The sequence below is a fragment of the Antedon mediterranea genome, chromosome 5, assembly GCF_964355755.1.
Source record: "Antedon mediterranea chromosome 5, ecAntMedi1.1, whole genome shotgun sequence".
NCBI classification, from domain to species: Eukaryota; Metazoa; Echinodermata; class Crinoidea; order Comatulida; family Antedonidae; genus Antedon; species Antedon mediterranea.
This window is the reverse complement of record NC_092674.1, coordinates 26023780-26046813: the sequence shown is the minus strand read 5'-3', so window position 1 is coordinate 26046813 and position 23034 is coordinate 26023780. Positions and strand designations below refer to the sequence as shown.

The following is a 23034-nucleotide window of genomic DNA, read 5'->3' as shown; positions in this document are numbered from 1 at the left end:
AGCGCTCTCATTGTTTTGGTCGCTTGCAAAAAAAATTATTTTTCATAAACTTAAACAGCGCCCTCATTTTATGTTTATACCAATGGCGGAGTTTGAGAAGGCGGATCAGAGAAAAGAGTGAGTCAGAAAAATGACAACATAACAAATTTATGGAAGTACAACTAGCTCTTAAAAGAGCGACACTATCATTTATTTGAACCAGAAAATGGGGGCTAATGTTGACCCTGAAATCGAAGTCAAGAAACTTCAGGATCTTGTAAAAAAACTCGAAAAACAGAACGAATTGTTGAGGAGTAAAGCAAACTCTATCGTGACCCCCGAACTTGGCCGGGGGAAAAACGGTTCCTCCTCGCTGATCAACGATGCGGATACAAATGCACACGTAGGCCTAGGCCTAAACAATTCTTCTCCTGTAGGGGGATCGCCTGTACATTCATCTAATAGTAATGGAAAGGTAGATTTAAATTCATCTTTGGACAGTGTCAAGACTATAGACTTTCATTTACACCCTATTGATTGTGAAGAAGATGAAGATAGTTGGTAAGTTTTTATTGAATTGCATTTTATTTTTAGATTAAATAGGCTAGGCCTAGCCTAGGCCTATATTTATTGGCATCCATATTTATTATATAAAGAAGGCTATGGCAGGCCTACTACTCTCTCTGGGCAAACTATACTTCATCTTTACAGGGTTCGATTACAACCTAATTAAGGACCACAATGTTTTTGTACTATTCTATACCTACCACCAGCCCAATCAATACCGTCTCATATTGGGCCGGCATTAAAAAAGCAGTACAACTAATAGTAGTAGAGTAGAGGTGAGGCAAACTAATTAGTTAAACCAGTATATATATGTTAGAATAGCCTTGGGACAAACTCCATTTATGATTAACTTATTTGGCAAGGCACGCTAAACAAGTTGGTTAGTTTTAGGCATAGCTTTTAGTATTGAAATTAAGTCTAGGCCTAAAATTTGTTCTCAATACTTTAAAGTTGTTAGCTGGTTACCATTATATAAAGCAAATGTAACTGCTTGAAAGGACTGTATCATAATATTTTGTTGACTTACCTACAGTATCATAACGTATAAAACTTGTTAAATTAAATAATAATACTAATAATAATAATAAAGAGTAATATAATACTTATTACTATATTACTGACATACAGTATAACATACTAGTTCAAATCACTAATATATTCATTGAAATAAATGTAAAAAGATTGTCAGGGATACAGTAACACTCTATGCATGTTTGATACAGTAAAACTGCCCCTCCCACCCTTTTTAATTGTTGGAAGAGAGTACTGTACCCTTATTTGCACCTGTCCAGCCCCTCCCAACATTCTGGATCCGCCCCTTTTTAATATGCACCGGTTTCATAGTTTTATCACAGAGTTACTTTAGCATTTGTTTTGGGATCTACAGTAATTCAACCACAGTTGAAAGAGTCTTTAATTGAATAGCCTACCTACTGTAGTCTACACTATCAAATTTTATGTAACAAAAAAATGTGTGCCTATATATGAACATTATGATGTCATATCACTACCATATTTGGTTATATCACTACCATATTTGGGCACATCACTTTTTTTTGTTTTCAAACACACTAGTTTGATAGTGTAGACAGAGTTTAATAACATCATAACATCTAATATTTGAAATACTGAAATATGTCAAGCTGTTTAGATGTTTAAATGACTGCCATATAATTTAATTGGAAATTATGCAGATTGACATATTTGTCATTAATTGTATCCCCTGCCAGCACATGTGTTGTCCAGTATTCTATCTATGTGGATTAGTACATAATTGGTTTTCCTCTGTTATGTCAACATTAGATAAATACTGGTAGGTTTTCTGTTTATGCCTAATTCAAAACCCATGTAGCCTAGCTTGAATCTAATTTGATAATTTATGAATTTTAAATATACAGTATCTTATAATTATGAAAACCGTTTATATTATTATGATATTATTAAATGTAGGACCTCTATGTGGGACACCCCTAATGAAGGGACATTTTCCTGTGGAACTAACATGGACAATGTTTTTATACAAGAGTTAATCTCTATATTCAGGAGATAGAGTACCCCTATTAAAGGGACACTTTGTTTGGTTCTACAGTATCTCATTAATGACATTTTAATTGACATTTTATTATACAGTATTGGTAATATTTATTAAATAACTTGAAACAAAAATAGACATAGTTTTTATGCAATATTGTTTTAAGGAATGTTGTACAGTAGGCCTACACATGTATTTTATCCATTTTTGTACCCAAGGAGATTTCTTTTGTTTACCATCAGCTGTTACCCCTGGAAACCCAATCAAGCCTAGCTTCTGTATTGTTCTCGTATAATGCTTTAGGTAACACAGGTTTAATATCTGTGTGTTTGCCCATCATTTAAAAACTATAAACAATTGATTGAATCGCAGGAATTTTATTTTATGAATGTGTGTGACTACTGTACAATATTTCTATAGAAACAATTAAAAAAAAATTAGCATGTTTCACAATTTTCTATTAAAATCCAGTAAATGATATACAGTAACTTTTCATTTGATGATAATGATATTGTATTGTCCTAATATCCAAGAAAACCACCTTGCCACATTTAAGTGCAGTGTAGTGTCGATTTTGTATGCAGTAGAACACCTCCTTTAGGACACCCTTATTCAACGGACACCCCTGTTAAATGAACACTTATCCATGAAACAGAACCTCGTCCATGAGCGCTATGTTCAACCAATTGATTGGACACCCAGTGCTGTTAAAGTGGACACTTTTGACTGGTCTCAAGTTGTCCCCTTAATAGGAGTTTTACTTACTGTTATTGCTTTGTGTACACAATGCAGTTCCTATCATTAACAATGGTTGTTGAAAATGAGAATAATAACAAGATCTGTACCTGGTAACAATACTGTACATCTATTGTATTTATTATCGTTTTAATAATGACAGTTCGAGGAATCATTGCCTTAACATACAGTATGTCAGTTACTGTGCATGGTGGCTGGTAGTTTACAACCACGTACACAGTAAGCCTTGTCTACACTATCAAACTTTATGTGACAAAAAAATGTGATGTGCCCATATATGATGATGTCATATCACTACCATATTTGGGAATATCACTACCATATTTAGACACATCAAACTTTTTTTGTCAAACTTTTTTTATAGTGTAGACAGAGCTTTACAGTGTGCAAGTTCGAAAGAATTTTTGATCAAGCACTGATCGTATATAAATGGCAAAATTCCCAATTTTTACATACTAATTTGAGCAATAAGTGGAGTAGACTGAACTTGGCACCACAACCACAAAGTTGATGACATCAACGATGCAACTGGATTGATTAATACGAACAGGACGACGTAATCGTTTCTACCACATAGATTTCAAACAATAACCGCTTCCTGTAAAAACTCGGATTCACTTTCATGATCGGTTACATTTCGTTTCACGCTTCATTAAACACTAACGACAATCTTTGCACTGGTGATTATCAACTGACCCGATGAATTCCAACCTCATCCGTGTGTTGTTGACGGCTTAGCTCATTGGCTGATTTGGTCACTGCATTTTTAAAATCTCAAATTGACTTGGGCCAAGTTGACATTTTAAATTGTTGATTTCCTGTGATTAGTTCTAAGAATTTGACACCCTTTGAAATAAAAACATTAACTTTTGTAAATGCAACAAGTTATATTCATTTGAAGTGATAATATTTTGTTTTCGATTTAAAACTTTCCCGATGCCTGTTACCAAGACAGACCACACGATTTGCACGTGTAATGGTCAATGCTGTAACAATTTGACCAACACCGAGGAACTGACCTGGATCGTTCGAGGTGAACTGGCAAAAATATTTGATTCGGACGCCGAGAAGATGGACAATCTTCTGGTCAAACTGATGACCGTGATGACAAAATTTATCCAGGATGATTTTTCAGGACTTTTTCAGTCTGCTATTCAGTGTATCGTTAACGAATGCGTTAAATCCGAAGTTGAGGAGATTAGGAAGAAGATTCGCAAGCTGGAACGACGAACAAGTGATATTAAGCTAGGCATGAACGATATGGGACATTTAAAATGGGCCAATGGCACGTCAGCCCTGAAGGCTATTGATGAGGCACATCTGGAGTTGACGGGCCTAGCAGAAACTACAATAAGGTTGTAGAAATGATTATACACATTTTTAGGATTATTTAAAGGTATTTAAATAATGATAGGTTATTTCAACTAACCAGTATGCATGAATACTGGTCTTTAGCAAAACTACAGTATGTTGTATGTATTATGTTAACCCTAAATTTGTACAGTAAGAAATACAGATATGATTGCTTAATTATTACATGGCATGATCTATTCGTCTATGCATGCTTTTTATTTAATTTATTTATCTTAATGTAACTACTGTAGTTTTTTAGTGGGCCTCATATCACAAGCCCCTTGGGGTTTCTTCCCTTTCATCTTTAAATTTGTTTTGAATTTACTCCTTTTTTGTTATGTGTATTGTTTTTTTATGAGATGAATAAAAGAGATTGATTGATACTGTAGACTAAGGGCCTGTTCAGACCTACGGAGTTATGCTTTCGTATTGTACGCAGCGTACAACTCCATAGGTCTGAACCAGGAAAAGTTTAGTGGAAGCCACCTCGTATGACACTACTCTTTCGTTCGTTACGACAGCTCAAGGTACAAGATTAGTGGACCTGTAACCAATCAAATTTACTCCTGCATACCAGATGTTCACCCAAATCGGTGACAATTAGTTTGAAACGAAAGTGTTAGCTAGGCAAATCTGAACACTTTGCTGTTACGACGCTAATTATGATATGACATTGCTTGCGATACGAAAGCATAACTCCATGGATCTGAAGATACTGTACCCGTAGTGCATGAATGATAGGACATTCAAAATGCTCTAGCATCAGCTGATCATGGCTACTGTTGATGAGCCACATATGGAGTTGATGGCCTAGCAAAAGCTACTATACTATTTTTTATATTAGCTCCCATTTCTGTGGCCCAGGTAAAACAAAATAGTTTTGATTTTGATAATTATAACTAACAACACTGATGCCAAAGTGTCCTTAATCAAAAAGATTCAAATAATCTTAAAATTCTGAAAAGTAGTAAAAAAGCATATTTTATTAAGTGTGTATTAACACAGGAGCAGAATGATGAGATAACTGAGAATCTTTAGCATTCAGTCATCCTTTTAATTAATGTTGTCTTGTCGCAAATTGTCAATAGCTGACATTATTAAAGGGATTGTACCGTGTCAATTGGTTAAATATAGGTCAGGTTGTTTATGTATGCATTACTAATACTACACTATACTATTTATACTACTTATATAGTAAGTTAAATTTAAATACAATACTAGGTATATATAAAAAGGTATAAGATAATTTGTACGTTCATTTTATAGTTTTTGTTTAGGTATTTTGAGGCCACCATACTGGTACAGTAGGCCATATTCTATCACATACCTTCCTGCCCACATTTCATTCAATGGTTGGATGATTGTAGTTGTACTATTTTATAAGATGTATTATTGGGTGTTCAGTTTGTTTTAAGCTCTGTCTACACTATAAAACTTTATGTAACAAAAAAAATGTGATGTGCCCATATATGGACATGATGATGTCATCTGTAACTACCATATTTAAGCATATCACTACCATATTTAAGCATATCACTACCATATTTGGGAAAATCATACTTTTTTTGTCAAACTAAGTTTGATAGTGTAGTCAGAGCTTTAAAATTCATGATATTAAAGACCTCTGTCATAGGACTAAGTGGTTTCAGAGTTTGTCATATTTTCATAGATGACATTGTACTAGATTGTCACTTTAAACGATAAACTTGCGTTATTCAAAGAGTGACACAATATGGTTGCCTTAAAGGCAGTGAACACCTAGATCAATGTAATATGATATTCTCTGTTGTAATATAGTATTTAACAATTAGTGATTGTACAGTACTGTATGTATCAACATAAATTATCTATACATTGCAACTAACATAGATGATACAAACAATTATTTACTTGTTTATGTATTTATGTATGTACATGTAAAGGTCAAAATGTACAATTTATTGAGCAGTATTGTACTGTACTGTAGTTAAAATGTTTAAATCAGTATTTTTCATATAATTTGGAAAAAAAAAATCTAATTACCTTATGAAATAAGAGAGTGAGATTTCAGAGAAATGATATTACCTAATATTTTTTTTTTCAAATTTTGTAGGTTATATATGTCTCCTGTAAAGGTACCGACACCTGAACAGCGACTACTAAGTCCTGAAAAATGGGTTCGCAAAGATTTCGATAATCCAAGTAGAGAAATGGAATCGGCTAAGAAATCCTTACAAGCAAAGTTAGATGAAGTCTCTAGAGGTACGTAAATCTGCTTTCATCAGTAAACAAAGCACACAAAAATAATTGAAATATAGTACTTGGCAAAATGCAAATAATTAAGATAATTAATTAATTAACAAAAAGTATTTGATTTGCCTGAAGATCAATTATCATGGGATGTTAGTATACTGTACAACTGCTAAAAAAAGAAATGACACTAAAGCTCTGTCTAAACTATCAAATTAGTTTGACAAAAAAAGTGTGATGTGCATCACACATCACATTTTTTGTCATAAAATTTGATAGTGTAGACAGAGCTCGAGTCTCATTTGAGGCGTTGACCGTCGGACAACTCTTTGTTAATTATCATTGATATGTATTTTTCTTTTTTACAGCTAAAAGGAACAGTTTCGGTAGGCCGTCCGCTTTAAGAAGAAATTCAAATGGATTAGATTTAGACAATTGTATGTATGCCTTTTGTTTATTTAAGGTTCCAACACAACAATGACCATATGGTGGGTCCAAGGGATGGGAGAGCGGCCCAGGACTAAATTTAGAAAATTAGGTTTAAGTTCACACATTTCACAATCTTTTGCACCTGAAACCCCCCCCCCCCATATCCAGAATATGCCACTGTGTGCTTTTTCTTTTTGTTAAAATTGCATTTGATTATTGTTTAAACATAGTTTTTACACTGAAAGAATTCATATTTGTTTGAAAACTAATACTGTTTTGACAGGTAATTCGGCAAATTCTGAACAGTCATCAACGGGAAACTCTCCCCCCTTGTCCCCTCCTAGTACGTCAGCAAACACCACGCCAAGAAGACGAAGTGAAGATCGTAGGATGGAAGAAAGGAGGAGAAGTGAGGATGGTCTGGCTAAGTTAGAAGATGTAACAGACGTACAAATATTGGCCAAAATGCAAGAAGATAGTAAGTTGTCAAGGTTAAAGTTCATTTTCGATGCATACACCAAATCACCAATTACAGAATGGATAAACCACTCTTCCCTGGATAAACTGAGGCTTAATGAGTGGAGTAGTATGGTTTTTACAACTCTAGTTGTTACAACTTAAATTTTCACCTTAATACAGTATGTCAAAGAAATTAAGATTTCGAGTTACTGGTATGGTTGACAAGTATAAACCACACTTATAAATAGCTCAAATAAACAGGCTAACCACACCCTTACCTCATTTCAGCCACGCCTTAACCACACCCTTTTTTGGCACTAAAAACTGCTGTTTCATTTCCGACATATACATTATGGTTTTAACCAATATCCTATGTTACATTCTTTCTTTTCTAAAATGACGTAGTCTTTATTGACCAATTCCAACTTTAGTGAAACATTGACCGCTATAATTTTACTGTAATTTTCAACATTATTTTCAAGTTGTTTGTATTTCATAATTTTATTCAGGTTTACGAAAGGCAACGCAAAACTCTCCAGCCAACACACCAAGGCGTCCTACGTCGGTATCTCCTGCGTCATCAGAGAATTCACTCGTATCCTTGCCACGTGCAAAATCTGGTAGTGAAACGCAACTAAATAGGTCAGAATATGAAAACGAATCGGGAAAAGTTGTTTTACGGCGACGAGCTTCATTAGAAAAAGTTCGAAAGTGTGATGGTTTGTATCATTTTAATATGTTATTATTTTAAGAACCATAAATTTATTCTTTTATTTATTTATTATAAATTTATATGTTTGTGGGTTCTAACTAAATTATTTTTATATTAATATCATTTAATTTATCTGTATCTTTGCATCGTTTTTTTTACCGTCTTTAGTTTTTCAATAACAGGTGGCGTAATAGCAGCTTATAGCAAAGCCCTGTTGCTTTGGTTACACCTAATTTTGTAGCTAGCTTTTCTGTATTATAACACAAGTTATATTTTGTTCAACAGGTGGAGGATTAACATATAATGGCAAAGCTTTATTTTACTTGACCCCTCTGTATGCAATGTACTTTATATTTTAGTATAGTTCTCTTTTGCAACAGGTGGAGTGTTACTAGACAATAGCAGAGCCAGGTTTAATGTTAAAAGTTCAAAACAAGGAATTGTTTGCCAGGAAATCAGTGATTTCTTTCAATTATTGTTTTGTTATGTCAAATAGAAAGTCTTTATGTATTTGTTTTTTTATGGCAATTAGTGAAAAGGGAACTATTTGTCATAGGTATAATAATAACCTTATTTGTTGGGCTTATTTTTGAAGTAGTATAACTTATTTATTCATCTCGCTTTTCGAAATCCTGAATTTATATATTTATACTAACATCAATCTGGGCAAACAGCCCAAGTAAAGTAAGGTCCTGTTCAGACCTAATGTAGAGATGCTTTCATATTGTACCAGACGTTCACACTGATCTATGACACCTCTGAACACCATGCTATTATAATGAATGTGGCCTTGTTTTATGATACGAAAGCCTAATCCCATAGATCTGAAAATATCTGTCTACACTATCAAACTTTATGTGACAAAAAGATGTAATGTGCCCATATATGGACATGATCATGTCATATCACTACCATATTTTGGCATAGTACTACCATATTTGGGCATATCACTACCATATTTTGGCTTATCACTAGAATATTTTGGCATATCAACTTGTTTGATAGTGTATACAGAGCTTAAAGATGTATTGTCCCCCAAAAGCATGAAAAATGAAAATTAATTAAATCAGACTTTGAATAGGTTATTTTGTAGTTTTAATAAAATTAATCACTTCCATAGAAAAAGAAATTGTTTTCACTTATAAAATGACAAAACAAACGGTTAATTTCAACCAAAAACCCATGGGCTGGCAGCAAATTCAACTATTTTTTGCTTTAAATTATAGTTTTTCAGATAAATAATTTTTTTTTTAATCAAATTTTTGGTCAAAGTGGATAACTATTATAGGACATTAATTTAAAATGGCATATTCAACCAAAAAAATTGTAAAAATTATTTTTCACGGTGACAATACATCTTTAAGAAAGACTTCTCCCACTAATGTCAGACATGGGGTGTGTGCTTTGTTTTTACATAATCAATTACTGTATTTAGTACTCGTTTATGTGTATAATATTTTCACACTTGTTACACCACTTGTCTGGTAATTATCTAGCTTCTGTAGCGGACAAATTACCAATTTACGTTAATTATGATCGTGTTTGATAAAGCGATATTTAATGGCTCATGCAAATCTGTAATTATACGATTCATTGAAACTCCCAAGGCTAACATTATTGAAGTATTATTATGGAAATGGATTAAAATTTTTATTTACTATATTTCCAAATTTAATTAAAATTGTAAATTTGTAATTTTTTATTTGTTCAAGTTCAAAATTTAAAATGTTATTTTAACTGTTAGTGTACACTAATAGCCATATTTTGGAATAATGTTGGCCTTCAAACAAAAAAATAATTTACTTTATTATTTGCTGAAGTTTGAAATTGTTCATTTTATTTTTACTTTTAATTTTGGGCTTGTACAAAGTACTTAGTATTTGCTATCACCCATTTCCGACTAAACATTTAGGAAATCTTAATCACCCATACCTGTTACTAACTTGATACAATTTTAAATAAACTAATTTGTAAATTGAGAGACCATGACATTAGAAAATAGCATTGTTTACACCCTCTTTAGGGGACACCCTATTAAGAGGACACCCCTGGTTTATTGCAAATTGCGTGACCGATCCATAATGGGAAGGGTTTGGGAGCAATACGCCACCATTACCAGTATATAAAGTTTGTATTATACGGTGGCTCTATTGCTCCCAAACCCTTCCCATCATGCATTGTGCAATGACGTTTCTCGCGAAATCGAGGTATTTGCGATAAACCTTATTAATAGGACATTTTCATATGACAGAACAAAGGGAAGTGTATTGTTTATTTACACTATGATCAACCACTAAAGGGATACTTTGTTGGGTCCTAAAAATGTCCCACTCATGCAAGTCATTTTAAAAGCCCTTAATTTTTGTGGTCCTAATTCAAATAATTTAGCACTTTTAATTTTTGCCAAGGCATAAAATCTTTATTTTAGTCCGTTTAATGTTAAATGTCATACAGAAATCAACAGTTTTACACTCAATGAATTACAATAAATTTTCTAAAAAAACAGAGTTCACGATAAAACACAGGATGTTTAACTTCCAATGGCATTAATAATCCTAATTATTTCCTTCAGTCTATATCGTGCCTAGCTTACCTGGATAAACCAACATAAGCCTCTCTCTCCGACGAGAGGTAAACATTACGAAAAGAAGAACATTAATAACATTAATTTTTCCCCACCCCCGTCGGATAATGGATCAGTCCGCCACCAGTACGCCCTCAAGTGAGACACACCCACTTATCATCGTCATCATTTCTTTTCGTAACGTCGTTGTGTACGTACGTCTTTTTCTGAACACATTCCTGGAATTCCTGAGGAATTTGCGATAAAGACTTTTATACTGTAGACTGGAAGAGAAGAATAGAGCAAGAAAACGAAGCTAAGTGTAGTAGATCGTTATCTTGTGGTTGGATACGTTTAGAATCGTTACCCTTGGCTAGTTGCCAGGAGTTAAAATTTAGCGTTGTAAGCCGTTATCCAGTGTGTTTCACCTGGATAGAAATACTGGAAGATCTTTGTTGTTCGTTAGGCTAGTGGGTAGAAGTAGGTCTGTTAGATCACCATGCCTAAGCAGGAGTGTGTTAAATGTAGGGGTCCCCGCTCTACCGTGAAGTGGGACCGCCACTTGGAGTGCATACATTGCCGCACGTGTACCGAGTTGTCGCCGTGCGATGTTTGTGTCCGCTGGACACCGTCCAAGTTCAAATCGCTCCCTAAGCCTAAGGAGCGCACGGAAGCTGTACCACCTCCGGAGGTGGGTACCGCCGATACGGCAGGCCCTCCTGCCGTCGCGCCGGAAGTTAGCCTTCCAGATATGCCTGCACCGGCTGCGGCCTCTGCGGTTCCGGGGGTGAATGAGATTTCTCCGGGGTTACTGCAAGCCATTGTTGCAGCTGTGAGAGCTCTGCCGAGGGATGAGCCTGAGGTACCCTCTCAGATTAGACCTCCTCCCCATATTCCATACATTGATGTTGGCCCACAGCAGACCTCGTTTTTCGATGGTTCGTCCGTCCGGCAAAGGGATTACGATAGTGACAGGACGATGGCCTCGCTCTCTGACGATGATAGAGATAGCTTACGGGAGCAGGCCGGGCCAGGGGAGGAAGGTCTGCAGGCGCTAGTTATGCGGACGGTCCCCGCGGTGCTGTCCTTTCTCGGCGTCGATTTCACGTATCGAGAGCCTAAGCATACTCCTTCGTCTAAGCGGTTTTCCACTTTTGGCGTACGCACGCCCTTTAAGAAGGTATCTTCGTGCCCGGTTACGCCTCTCGATCCAGAACTTGTGGAACGTGTGGAGCTGATCGCTAAGGAGTCCAAGATTCGTAGGCCTATGCCTTATAGCCTGTCATCGGCTTTTCCGGTGCCGCAGAAACAATTCGAACTGTACATCGCGGCGCCGAGCGTCCCGGAGGCAGCGAAGGAACGGGTCCGTGAGGACCAGAACCTGGACCCGTCCAGGACTAATTTTTTGAAGCCTTCGGAATCCCGGACAGAGGATGTCCTTACGTCCGTCGACAGGGCCGCACGCGAGACGCTTAGAGCCGCCTCTATGGCCGGGTACTTGCTATCCTTTCTGGCTGATCCAGAACATCCGCCTCAGGGCGATTCGGACGTGATAGCTCTACTACAGCAGATCATGGGCCTGGTTGTTGATCAACAGGCAACGATCTCATTATCTGCGGCCGCGGCCCGTCGCGTTAACGTCTTGGGTGCAACTGACATCGCACCGACCGATTTCCGTAGGTTTACTACGTCTGACTCCTTCGGGGCGCAGGACTTGTTCTTTGGCTCCTTCTCACAGAAGGAGGATAAATGGGCTCGTGAGAGGGAAGCTCGTCGGGAGACAAGAGCGCGCTTCCCGCAAAAACGCCGAGCTAGCAATTCACGCTCAAGGACAGCCGCACGACCGCCGCCTGTCCCTGCTGCTCCTCAGCAGATGCAGCCTCCCCCGCCGCCACCGGCTCAGCCTATGCAAAGTCAGGCTTCTACATCAAGACAGGCTTCACACCCCCCTCGCGGAATGCGAAATAGGGGTGGCAAAGGCGCCACCAACAGAAGTGGTCGCCGGTATTATAATGTGAAGCGCCGGTGACGGCCCGGGGACGCCCGTCCCTCCAAGCGAGGGCGGGCAGGTGGGGGGTCGCTTGAAACGGTTTTCACGGGTTTGGGAGACCCTGACCACAGACAGATGGGTTCTCTCCACCGTGACACACGGGTATCGTATCGAATTCTCGAGCCCTCCGGTGAGCGGAGGTGCCCGGCACACGAGGATTCCGTCAGAGCCGGAAAAGAGTCAAGCGCTCATGACGGGCCTCGAAGCACTGCTCCAGAAAGGAGCTGTGGTGCATGTTCAAAAAGAACAACTTACGATCCCGGGACACGAATCCACCGTTTTCCTCGCCCAGAAAAAATCGGGCGATTGGCGACCCATCCTAAACCTCAAAAGTCTGAACAAGCGGTACATCCGGCCCCGCAGGTTCAGGATGGAGACTGTCTCATCTATCCTGTTGGGGCTAAGACGAGGGGACTGGGCAGCCACAATAGACTTGAAAGACGCGTACTTTCACGTGCCTATTGCGCAAGAACACCAGAGTTGGCTGCGCTTCCGCATTCACGATCAGGTATACCAATTCGTAGCTCTGCCGTTCGGCCTCTCAACGGCCCCACGAGTGTTTACTCGTCTAGTGAGAACCCTGGCGGCGTTCTTTCATCAACACGGCATCAGAGTTTTCATGTACTTAGACGATTGGTTGATCGTGGCCCAGTCCAGGGACCAGCTGCTGAGCAGCTTATCTTTTGTCCGCCTCGTGACGGAACAAGCAGGGTTCATAATAAACGAGGAGAAGTCATGTCTTCTCCCTTCTCAGAACCCTCTGTATCTCGGAGCCCAAATAAATTTGGTTACGGGCCGTGCGTGCCCATCCATCGAGCGTGTGGCCAAGGCAAGAACTGCAGTGCTGCATCTTATCAATGCTCAGGCTCCGACGGCGTACGACTGGCTACGCACCTTGGGGTCACTGGCCAGCTTCGTCGCCCTCGTTCCGTTCTGCCGGTTAAGGATGCGGCCTCTACATCTGCACCTTCTGGCAGCATACCGCCCAAGATCGGACTCTCTACACAAAGTGGTTCCAACGAATGCGTTCATTATCTCGCATCTCGAATGGTGGCTCGTGGAAGACAGGTTACTTGTGGGCACACCTATACAAAGGTCAATTCCGGATGTCCGTGTGGAAACGGACGCATCCGAGGTAGGCTGGGGCGGTCACATACCGTCTCCGGACATTCGCGTCTCCGGCCTCTGGTCGCCCGAGGAGACGCGCGCCCACATCAACCTGCTCGAACTTTGGGCAGTCGAGCGCTCGTTGGAGGCTCTTCTTCCCCATCTGGCGAATCGCCATGTTCTCGTCAATTCCGACAACACAACCGTCGTGGCATACATAAACAGGCAAGGGGGTACACGGTCCCCCACGCTATGTTGCCACACGTGGACGTTGCTAATGTGGTGTATAAGACACAACATCCAACTGTCAGCGGCCCACATTGCGGGTCGTCTGAACATAGTGGCGGACGCACTGTCCCGTCCACTTCTACGTCCTACGGAATGGCGTCTCCTTCCAATAATCGCCACCCAAATCTTCAACCACTTTGGGCGGCCCCATGTAGATCTGTTTGCGACGTCAGGCAACACGCAGCTCCCGACGTTCTGCAGTCGATATCGGGATGCACATGCGTGGGCGGTGGATGCCCTGTCCATACCATGGGACAACCTTTGGGCATATGCCTTTCCACCGATTTCAATACTGCCACTGGTCCTGACGCACATTCAGCGCCATCAATGCCGAGTCCTACTAATAGCGCCGTATTGGCCCAGGCAGCCGTGGTTTCCACTGCTTCTAGGCCTTCTGTACGATCAGCCGTTACGTCTTCCGATTCGGAACGACTTGCTGACGCAGGGCCGAGCTCGGTTTGCTCTACCGAACCTCATATCCCTCGACCTGACTGTATGGCCATTGTCAGGGATCGTTTCAGAGACTCAGGCATTCCAGATGGTCCGGCCGCCCTCGCGGCGAAATCCCGACGGGAATCCACTCTTGCTGTCTACAATAGCCGATTAAAACACTTTTTCGAATGGTGCAAGCGCCAGAAGACCGACCCTATGAAAGTGACTTTGGGCCAGGTCTGCGCTTTCCTACATTACCTGTTTGAGTCAGGTCTGCAGGTTCGCACCGTATCCGGCTATCGGTCTGCCTTGGCTGCAGTAATTCCGAATTTTAAAGACGGCTCGACCATCTCTTCATCCCCTGCAATTTCCAGTTTGCTTCGCGGGATGTTTCGAGAACGGCCTCCTACTAAGGCCCTGATTCCACGTTGGGACGTCAATGTCGTCCTAGCCGCTCTTATGCGTCCACCCTTCGAGCCCCTGAGTAGGGCATCACTTTACAACCTGACTCTCAAAACTGCCTTTTTGATTGCACTAGCCTCGTGCAAGCGCAGAGGTGAACTGCATGCTCTTTCTCTGGAGCCAGGGCACATCAGGTTTGAACGGGGTGGCGCGCGGTTGGTTTTTAGAAAAGATTTCCTTGCAAAATCTCAGACATTGAACTTCTCGCCGCCGACTGTGTTTATTCCCACCATTGCTGCATATTCAGGGGTTGAGGAAGACAGACTTTGGTGCCCGGTGCGGGCACTAAAGTTTTACATCAAACGCACAGAGTCCATTCGGGTCTCAGCGTCACATCTGTTCATATCGACAGTTGCACCCTTCCGACCGGCTGCTCGGTCGACGCTGGCAAACTGGGTCGTGGCAGCCATCCGGGCTGGTTACGACTCCACAAATACGCCTCCTCCGGCACATATGCACCAAGTGCGTGGCATAGCCGCTTCATGGGCGCTGTTTGCTGGGGTGCCCCTTCCAGACATCCTGCAAGCGGCATGGTGGCGATCACAGTCCACCTTCACATCCCACTACCTGTCGGATACCTCCGCAAACCAGTCTACGGTGGCAGCTTCAATCTTGAAGCCCAGACACTAGGTATGTATGACAATGTTTACCTTGCCTCCCGCCTCCGACTAGACTCTAGTCCGGTGCTACACTGGCTTATGTTGGTTTATCCAGGTAAGCTAGGCACGATATAGACTACACAAACCAACAGTGGTGTTGGTAGTCTATGAGTGCCGCTTACCTGGATAAACGCCCTCCCTACCGTCCCCTCAGGCAGGTGGTCTTGAGAAATGATGACGATGATAAGTGGGTGTGTCTCACTTGAGGGCGTACTGGTGGCGGACTGATCCATTATCCGACGGGGGTGGGGAAAAATTAATGTTATTAATGTTCTTCTTTTCGTAATGTTTACCTCTCGTCGGAGAGAGAGGCTTATGTTGGTTTATCCAGGTAAGCGGCACTCATAGACTACCAACACCACTGTTGGTTTGTGTATTTTAAAGAATTTCATTTCCTTATTTTTTTTTAATCAGTGGTTAAGTTGTCTTCAGATTATTTATCATCTGACTTGACAGAAATTTTTTTTAACAATCAAACTGGATTTCCTTTAGTTTAAATTGTTTTTTAAATTTTTATATTAGCATAGTAAGTTACAAATCCAAGAACAACTTTTAAAACCCAAAATTGAGCACCCTTGGGCTGGCCAAAATATCCGGTTGTGTTTTTAAGTATGGTAGACCTCCTATTAAAGGGACATCTTTGGGACCCAAAAATGTATTTATTTATTTTTCAACAATATTTTGGTCCATCCAGTCAAAGCTGATCATTAGGGACCCTCACAAAAATACAATATTACAAGACATAAAAATATTTCAATTGATTAAGTGAAAATTCCTCCAAGTGACTTGATGATTAATCAACTAACTGTGCATAATTGATTTGTCCCCTTTTTTAAGTAAACAGAATAACAGGTTCATTCAGTACTAAAGTGTTCTAACTCATTTAAATGTATACATATTCATAATCATGTAAATACCTCATCTGCATGTTTAACCATACAGGTGATGTTCGAAGGTATAGTTTCGGTTCTCGTGTTCAGAATTTCTCAGCTTTTGATAACGGCGGCGAAGGACTTAGCTTGTCCGACTTGCAAAAGCTTGCACTGGGTAAGTTTGGTCGTGCATGGTCGGTCATCGCTCGTTGCGCATTGATTATTGATGATTTTCACGCCCGATTGATTGACACGTCTTGATTTCTTGTTTGTCGTTATAGCATGGTTTGATGAGTTTTTTATTTTGTACAAGTGCATCTTGTGTCCAGCGAGATTAGGGTAAGGTATTGGGGTGTAAGAGAGGGAGAGGAGGGACTATTAAATAATTTCCAATTATTTTATTAAAACTAATTTCTTACTCATTTACATTGATTAAATCCAAACTTAAGGATCCCAATGGAAATAAGCTAATAAGCTTTTTGGTCTATCCTCCAAAATCTTTTATAAATGTATTATTTGTAATGTCAGTAATTTATGTTGTAATAAATTCAAATCAAAATTCAAATAAAATCATGCATTCTTCTGTATATATCATTTCAAATAGTTTTCAAAATTTTAATTTTATATGAATGTTGAATTTGTTTTTTTTTAGAATTTGTTTTTTTAAAATTACAACTTCTTTTTGTTTTTATCACTGAGTCTTTCCAATTTGTGGTAGAATTGTTAGTGTTTGACGTTAAATATTTTAATCTGTTGAATAATCATGTTTACAGAATGATATTTTACTTTTATATTTATTGACATAATGATGATATTTAAATGATTAAATTTGTCGATATTTCTTTTCAATGCAGTGCAGTGATCTTTCTAGATTTATGTATGCTTGTTACTACTCACACCCATTGCTTGGCTTCAGCATGGACTTAATGCTTGGCTTTAGCATGGACTTGTTAAAATGCTTAATACAGTCAACTCTCTCAATACCGGACACCTTTGGGCTGGCCCAATATGTCAGATTTTCTGGAAAGTCTGGTATTCGGAATGTGTTTCTAATGGTAAACATGAATTTGGTACTGTTCGGGCCTCAAGAAAAGCCTGATATTGGGAGAGTAGACTATACTGTATACAGTTACATCTCTCAACCGCAACATGCTTTTGTCTGAACAAACACATAACAATAGAACACCTTCTTTGGGAATTCCCTATTAAAGGCCAATTTTCACAGATAATGGTAAGCAGAAAACCATGGAGATTTTCACACATAGAATGTGTATCTCAACCACTCTGCGTTTTGTGAAAATTGTCATAGAAATTAAATAGATTCTATATTTTTTTTTTCCGCTTACTGTTACCGGTGGTCTGTGTAAATTGGCCTTTAGGGGAAATTTCCTGTGAATTGAACGAAAGGTATGAGATAGAGCATTTGCATTGAGATGTTACTGTATTTGATTATTACACATACTAAGAATCAGAAATGATATGTTATTCTTGATCTAAATGTAAACAAGTTTAATTAAATTTAATTGTTCTAAACTAATAATATGACTCTTTTTCTGCAACAAATTTCAGCTCTTTAATATGAAATTAATTTCTTTGTTTTTCTTTTCTGAATAATCTTGCTCTTCTAACAGCATTTGCACCTGGATTAACAAGCGTGGCGGAGCATCCGCATCATAACACGATACCGGTTCACGAACCTGTATACGTAGACGACGATTTTGATGAGGAAGAAGGTAGAACATTATATATGAAATGTTTGGTGGCGGTGCTTTTGATTCGGTGTTTTGTTTTCTAATTTTGATTGACTCTTTAAACTCGTAGTTTAAATACAGTAGAACGTCTATTAAGGGGACACCTTCAGGACGTAACAAACTGTCCTCTTATAGAGGGTGTCCCTTCAATAGGGGTATCCCTTCAATAGGGGTATCCCTTCAATAGGGATGTCCCCTTACGTGTTTCCTTAATAGGAGTGTTCCACTGTAAATATCAATTCTTTGAGAGTTTTTGTAGCGATAAAAAAAAATCAACTATTTTATTATGGTATTGATACATGTTAATTATGTACATACTGTATTAATTAATAAGATGGAAAAAGATAACACACACAATTATGTAGTGTGTTATAGGGAACTGCTACAAAAAAATAAACAAAACAAAAAAGAATTTAGGCTTGTTTTATATTCACTTGTGATTTTTGTACATGGTAAATTGATAATGCTCTTCCACACTATCACATTTAAATATCAACAACAAAACTGCAAAGCCTATTTTGTTTAAGAGAAAACTGAACAATAGCAATTATATGTTTTTTCTGTTTTTCAGTACAATAGTGCTTGGGGTGTACAGTATACTTTATACACCTTATCTCTTAAATAACACAGTGGATTGTTTTTTATGTCACTAACTTTCAATTTTCACATGATTTGATTGTATTGTAATTCCTTGTGTCGATTGTTGGTTATGTCATTACTGTACTTTGTCCTCTAAGACCAACTCAGACAGCGTCGTACGATGAGGCACGACAAAACTGCTGTCAGAGTTAAATTCCGACGAGACGAGGCAGTGTCGGGCGTAGTTTTTAAGTAGTTGGGAGAACTTTAAACAACATTTTATTTTCTCCTAACGAATATACGCATCGGGCCTTGCCGTACAACGCTATCCGAGTTGGCCTTTAGGAAACTAAGAATAAGATAGTGCATGTTTTAATATAACTTATTTTAAAATTTACCTTAGTAAATGGATAAAAGTAATTTTGTAGATAAACTTTCTACTTTTTTTCACATCAAAATATGTTTATTCACGTTTCTAGGTTATTTCTCATTTTGAAAACAATTGTTATTGCCTTTATACTCCTTCACTTCAACTTTCTTGTTGTTGGTGACTACTTTAACTTTTGGTCAAACTATTAGATTAGATAAGACAAACATTTTTAATACACTGCATGATTTAGTTTAATTAGGGCAATATTTGAAATACTTAAAAGTGTTTCACTCCCCACAATATATTTTATATAAAACTTTTCATAAAATAAATGACAAATTAATTTATTTATTTGATTGTTGAAGGTTTATTTCCAACCTTTTACACAACATCTGTGCCCTGAAGTCACTTGTGCTATTTGGCTGTAGCCTATTAAGGAGAAATCCTATTAAAAGGACACTTTGTGGTCACTATGGTGTCCCCTTAGTACTGTAGGTGTTCTACTGTGTTACACATTGAATGATTAATAACAGATATCATTTATTTATTTTATTTATTTCAACAATATATTTTGCGAGGTTGGTCTATCCAGCCGAAGCTGATCATTAGGGACCCTCACACAAATCAAGACATAAACATAAAATTAAATTAAAGAGAAAGATAAAATAAAAAAAAATTTAGAATCAAAAATTAAATAAATCATATACATAGCATTCAAGCCAAATACTTATCAGTACAGATGTAGCACCTGGAATTGATGCAAATTTCACTGCCACTCTCTAAGTTTAGTATAATTAAAATTGTTCACAAAATTTAATCACAGGAGCTTTAAATGTAAATTAAAGATGATACAGGTACATGCCTAAACTTAATAATAATATATTAAATAACATTAAATTAATCTTATATTATCGTTTATTTTTTGACAGGACGTAATGAAGGCCACGGCGGGAGTATGCCAAATTTAAACCGATCATTCAATTCATCGCCCTCTGGATCTCCACGTGCACATAATGGACATGAAGGTCGATTAAAACAACCTGGAACGATACCAGTTAATAGGTCAATGACCCCACCTAAAGGCGGACTGAAGCCCCCGTCACCTTCAAAAGGACGATCTTTGTCGCCCCAAGGTAAGGGGATACCAATTCGGGCTATTGGAAGTGAAATGACAGCTTCTCGTGGTAGCGGGATCCCAAAACCAAGACTTATGGGTAGTTCAACAATACCAAGAAGTAAAATAGCTACACCGAATAAAAGGTAATTAATTTTAAAAATAAATTGTGTTTGTTTTTGTCTATCATTGTTTTCTGTTTTCTTTTCATCTTTCCTTTTAACTAACTTTTTTTGTTTCTGTGATACAGTCGACTCTCCAAAAACCGGACTTTCTAAAAATTGGAAATTCTCCCAAAACCAGACTTTTCTTGTAGTCCAAAAGGTCCCAGATTTTTTTTTACCATTAAAGGCCAGGGGCGGGCAAAAAATTTCTATTGATTATACATTCCAATAATTATCGATCTATAGTTTCCCCTATGTTTCATAATTTTTGGGATTTTATTTGTGTTACCGGAGCGTTTTGAAAATTAGCACTTTCATATCAGTGGGGGGATAGTTCAAATTACACAGTAAAATCTCTATTCTTTTGTACACAAATTTTGAAAATAGAGAGGCATTTTAAAAAGCTATGAAAAATAAACGGTGTGGTAAAAAATGTTATCAGATGACTAAATATAGGTAATATAACTTGAATTTTACATTTCTGATATTTTTATTCAACTTCAGAATTTTGTTTTCATGCTATAGCAAAAATTATCCACCGTAAATCCACCATCTTTTTTCACCTTCTAGGGGGTCACCAGACAAAATATAAATGTTAATTTACATATTTCTATAGTGTTTCTCAATGAAAATTTTAATAATAATAATAATTGATTCATTTTTCAGGGCCATTCCTGCTTCCAGGAGTTATTACAAGACCAAAGATGAGAGCTGGAAGGACGGCTGTTTTTGAGATGAAAATAAATCTTTAAAAAAACTATGGATACATGAAAAAGTTCTGAAAAATAATAGATAATCGACATTAAAATCTTAAGGACCACACCCCATTACTTCAGGATCGAAATTTTAAAAGTATTTTAATTCTTTTAAACTTATAAAAACCGTGTTTAACGAGACATTGCAGAGTATTAATGTGGTATGATCAGGAAAAGTATTATTTTAAAAGATAAATCTGTAATTTTTTTTTCATTATTTTTTTTCTAGTGTAAACCCATGATTTTAAATATATTAAAAATTAGAAATTTGGCGCTAATAATTTTTAATAATAGTTTGATTGTCACTCGGCTATCAGGAAACTATGTTTAAAAGGCAATACTGTGGATATTTAAAAGCAATACTTGTGAATCTGTATTTGTAATGGTATATAAGCTTGGCGGGGGTGTTGGTTCAATTCCAACATTTATTATTTTTTTTGTTAAACAAAACAGCACCGCTACAAATTATTCCTTTGTGCTGTAGTACAGTAGAAGCACTCCTTTGGGAGACCACTATTAAGGGGACACTTTTAGGAACACTTTGTTGGTGTCCCTTCAGCTTAATAATGTTAAAAAGATATACATTTTGGCACACATGGCGTGTCATATGTACACATGAACTTATGGACAAAAATCAAAATTTCTGCTAAAGAAATACTAACAACATAAACAGAAATAATAACTAAAGCTCTGTCTAGTACACTATCAAACTTTGTGTGACAAAAAATATGATGTGCCCATATATGGACACAGTAATGTCATATTACTACCATATTTGGGCACACTTATTTTCTCAAACTAGTTTAATAGTGTAGACGGAGCTTTAAAAACTGTATGGTAATATGAAAAATTTTTACTAGAATTTTTGATGAAAGACTAAACATATTTATTAAGTAAAGTGAATAAGTTGTGTACTGTATCTCTATAATATAGGTAAAATAGTATCAGTAATGTTCTATAATATTTAATGCCAAGTTGTGGATTAATTAACTAATATTTACAAAATTTGAAATGTACATTTATATACTGTTGTACAATTTTATTTTCAGACTTTATTAACTGTAAGATATTTAATTTTTGGTTAGCTTGTAAAAAATAATATTTTTATATTTCTTGCAGATCAGTATGATAGTTCATTTTATAGTTCTTATTTTTTATTCAACTTAAAAATATTGTAGCATATTTCTAAAGACACCAGTTGCACGTTTTGATAGTACTTTAATTAAGTTGTTGTTCTTAGTTAATTAAGTTTCTGTTTTAATTGTGCAATTTCAGGTTTATATTATCAGTCTATCTGACCTTTTCATAGGTCAAAAGCCAATGGAGCGTAACACACATCTGTGCAAGCTCTTTTTGTGTTGCTTAAATTATTCTGCTTGGTAAGCATGCTTTGACCGTTAGAAAGTGTGCTTGGCTACGTCAACTGCTTAAAATGTCCAATTAAAATTTTCTTATTTAAAAAAATAGAAGTAAGGAAAAGTTAAAATTACATTTGAATAGCACTTTTCTGCCCTAAGTTTTTAATTCTTATAACAAAATAGCTCAGAATAAACTCGTTTCCATTTGGTCCGATGTGACGTTATAATCGGTGATTTTTATATGCAAACATCGGATAAAAAAGTTTGCTTTTATTTTGCATTGGGCTTCCGTTGTAATGTGAAAAACAGTCTTTCTTAACTTTATAGGTTTTGTTACACAAAATTCTTGTGCAGCGCAGAATTTAAAAATATAAGACAGAAAGTCACTGCACGCCCTTCATAGTAAATTTGGTAAATTAAAAGTCTAAGTGGCTATTATGCCTAATTTTAAAAGAGACTAATTTAAACACCCACGGTCGATCGACCGTGCATATA

General features: G+C 37.5%; 1 protein-coding gene across 4 annotated transcripts; it reads left to right on the top strand.

Annotated features, from left to right (window-relative positions):
- Positions 1-93: 93 nt before the first annotated feature.
- On the top strand, positions 94-22832 carry LOC140050105 (SLAIN motif-containing protein 2-like). Of its 4 annotated transcripts, XM_072095140.1 has the most exons (9): positions 94-540; positions 6279-6427; positions 6784-6852; positions 7128-7322; positions 7813-8022; positions 16519-16623; positions 18080-18181; positions 20078-20408; positions 21093-22832. In XM_072095140.1, exons 1-9 carry the CDS (start codon positions 206-208, stop codon positions 21157-21159), a joined length of 1563 nt encoding a protein of 520 aa, XP_071951241.1. In that variant the 5' UTR covers positions 94-205; the 3' UTR covers positions 21160-22832. The 4 variants fall into 4 exon arrangements, with proteins under 4 accessions (XP_071951241.1, XP_071951243.1, XP_071951242.1 ...); XM_072095142.1 differs by lacking the exon at positions 16519-16623; XM_072095141.1 differs by lacking the exon at positions 18080-18181.
- The last annotated feature ends 202 nt before the right edge of the window (positions 22833-23034 follow it).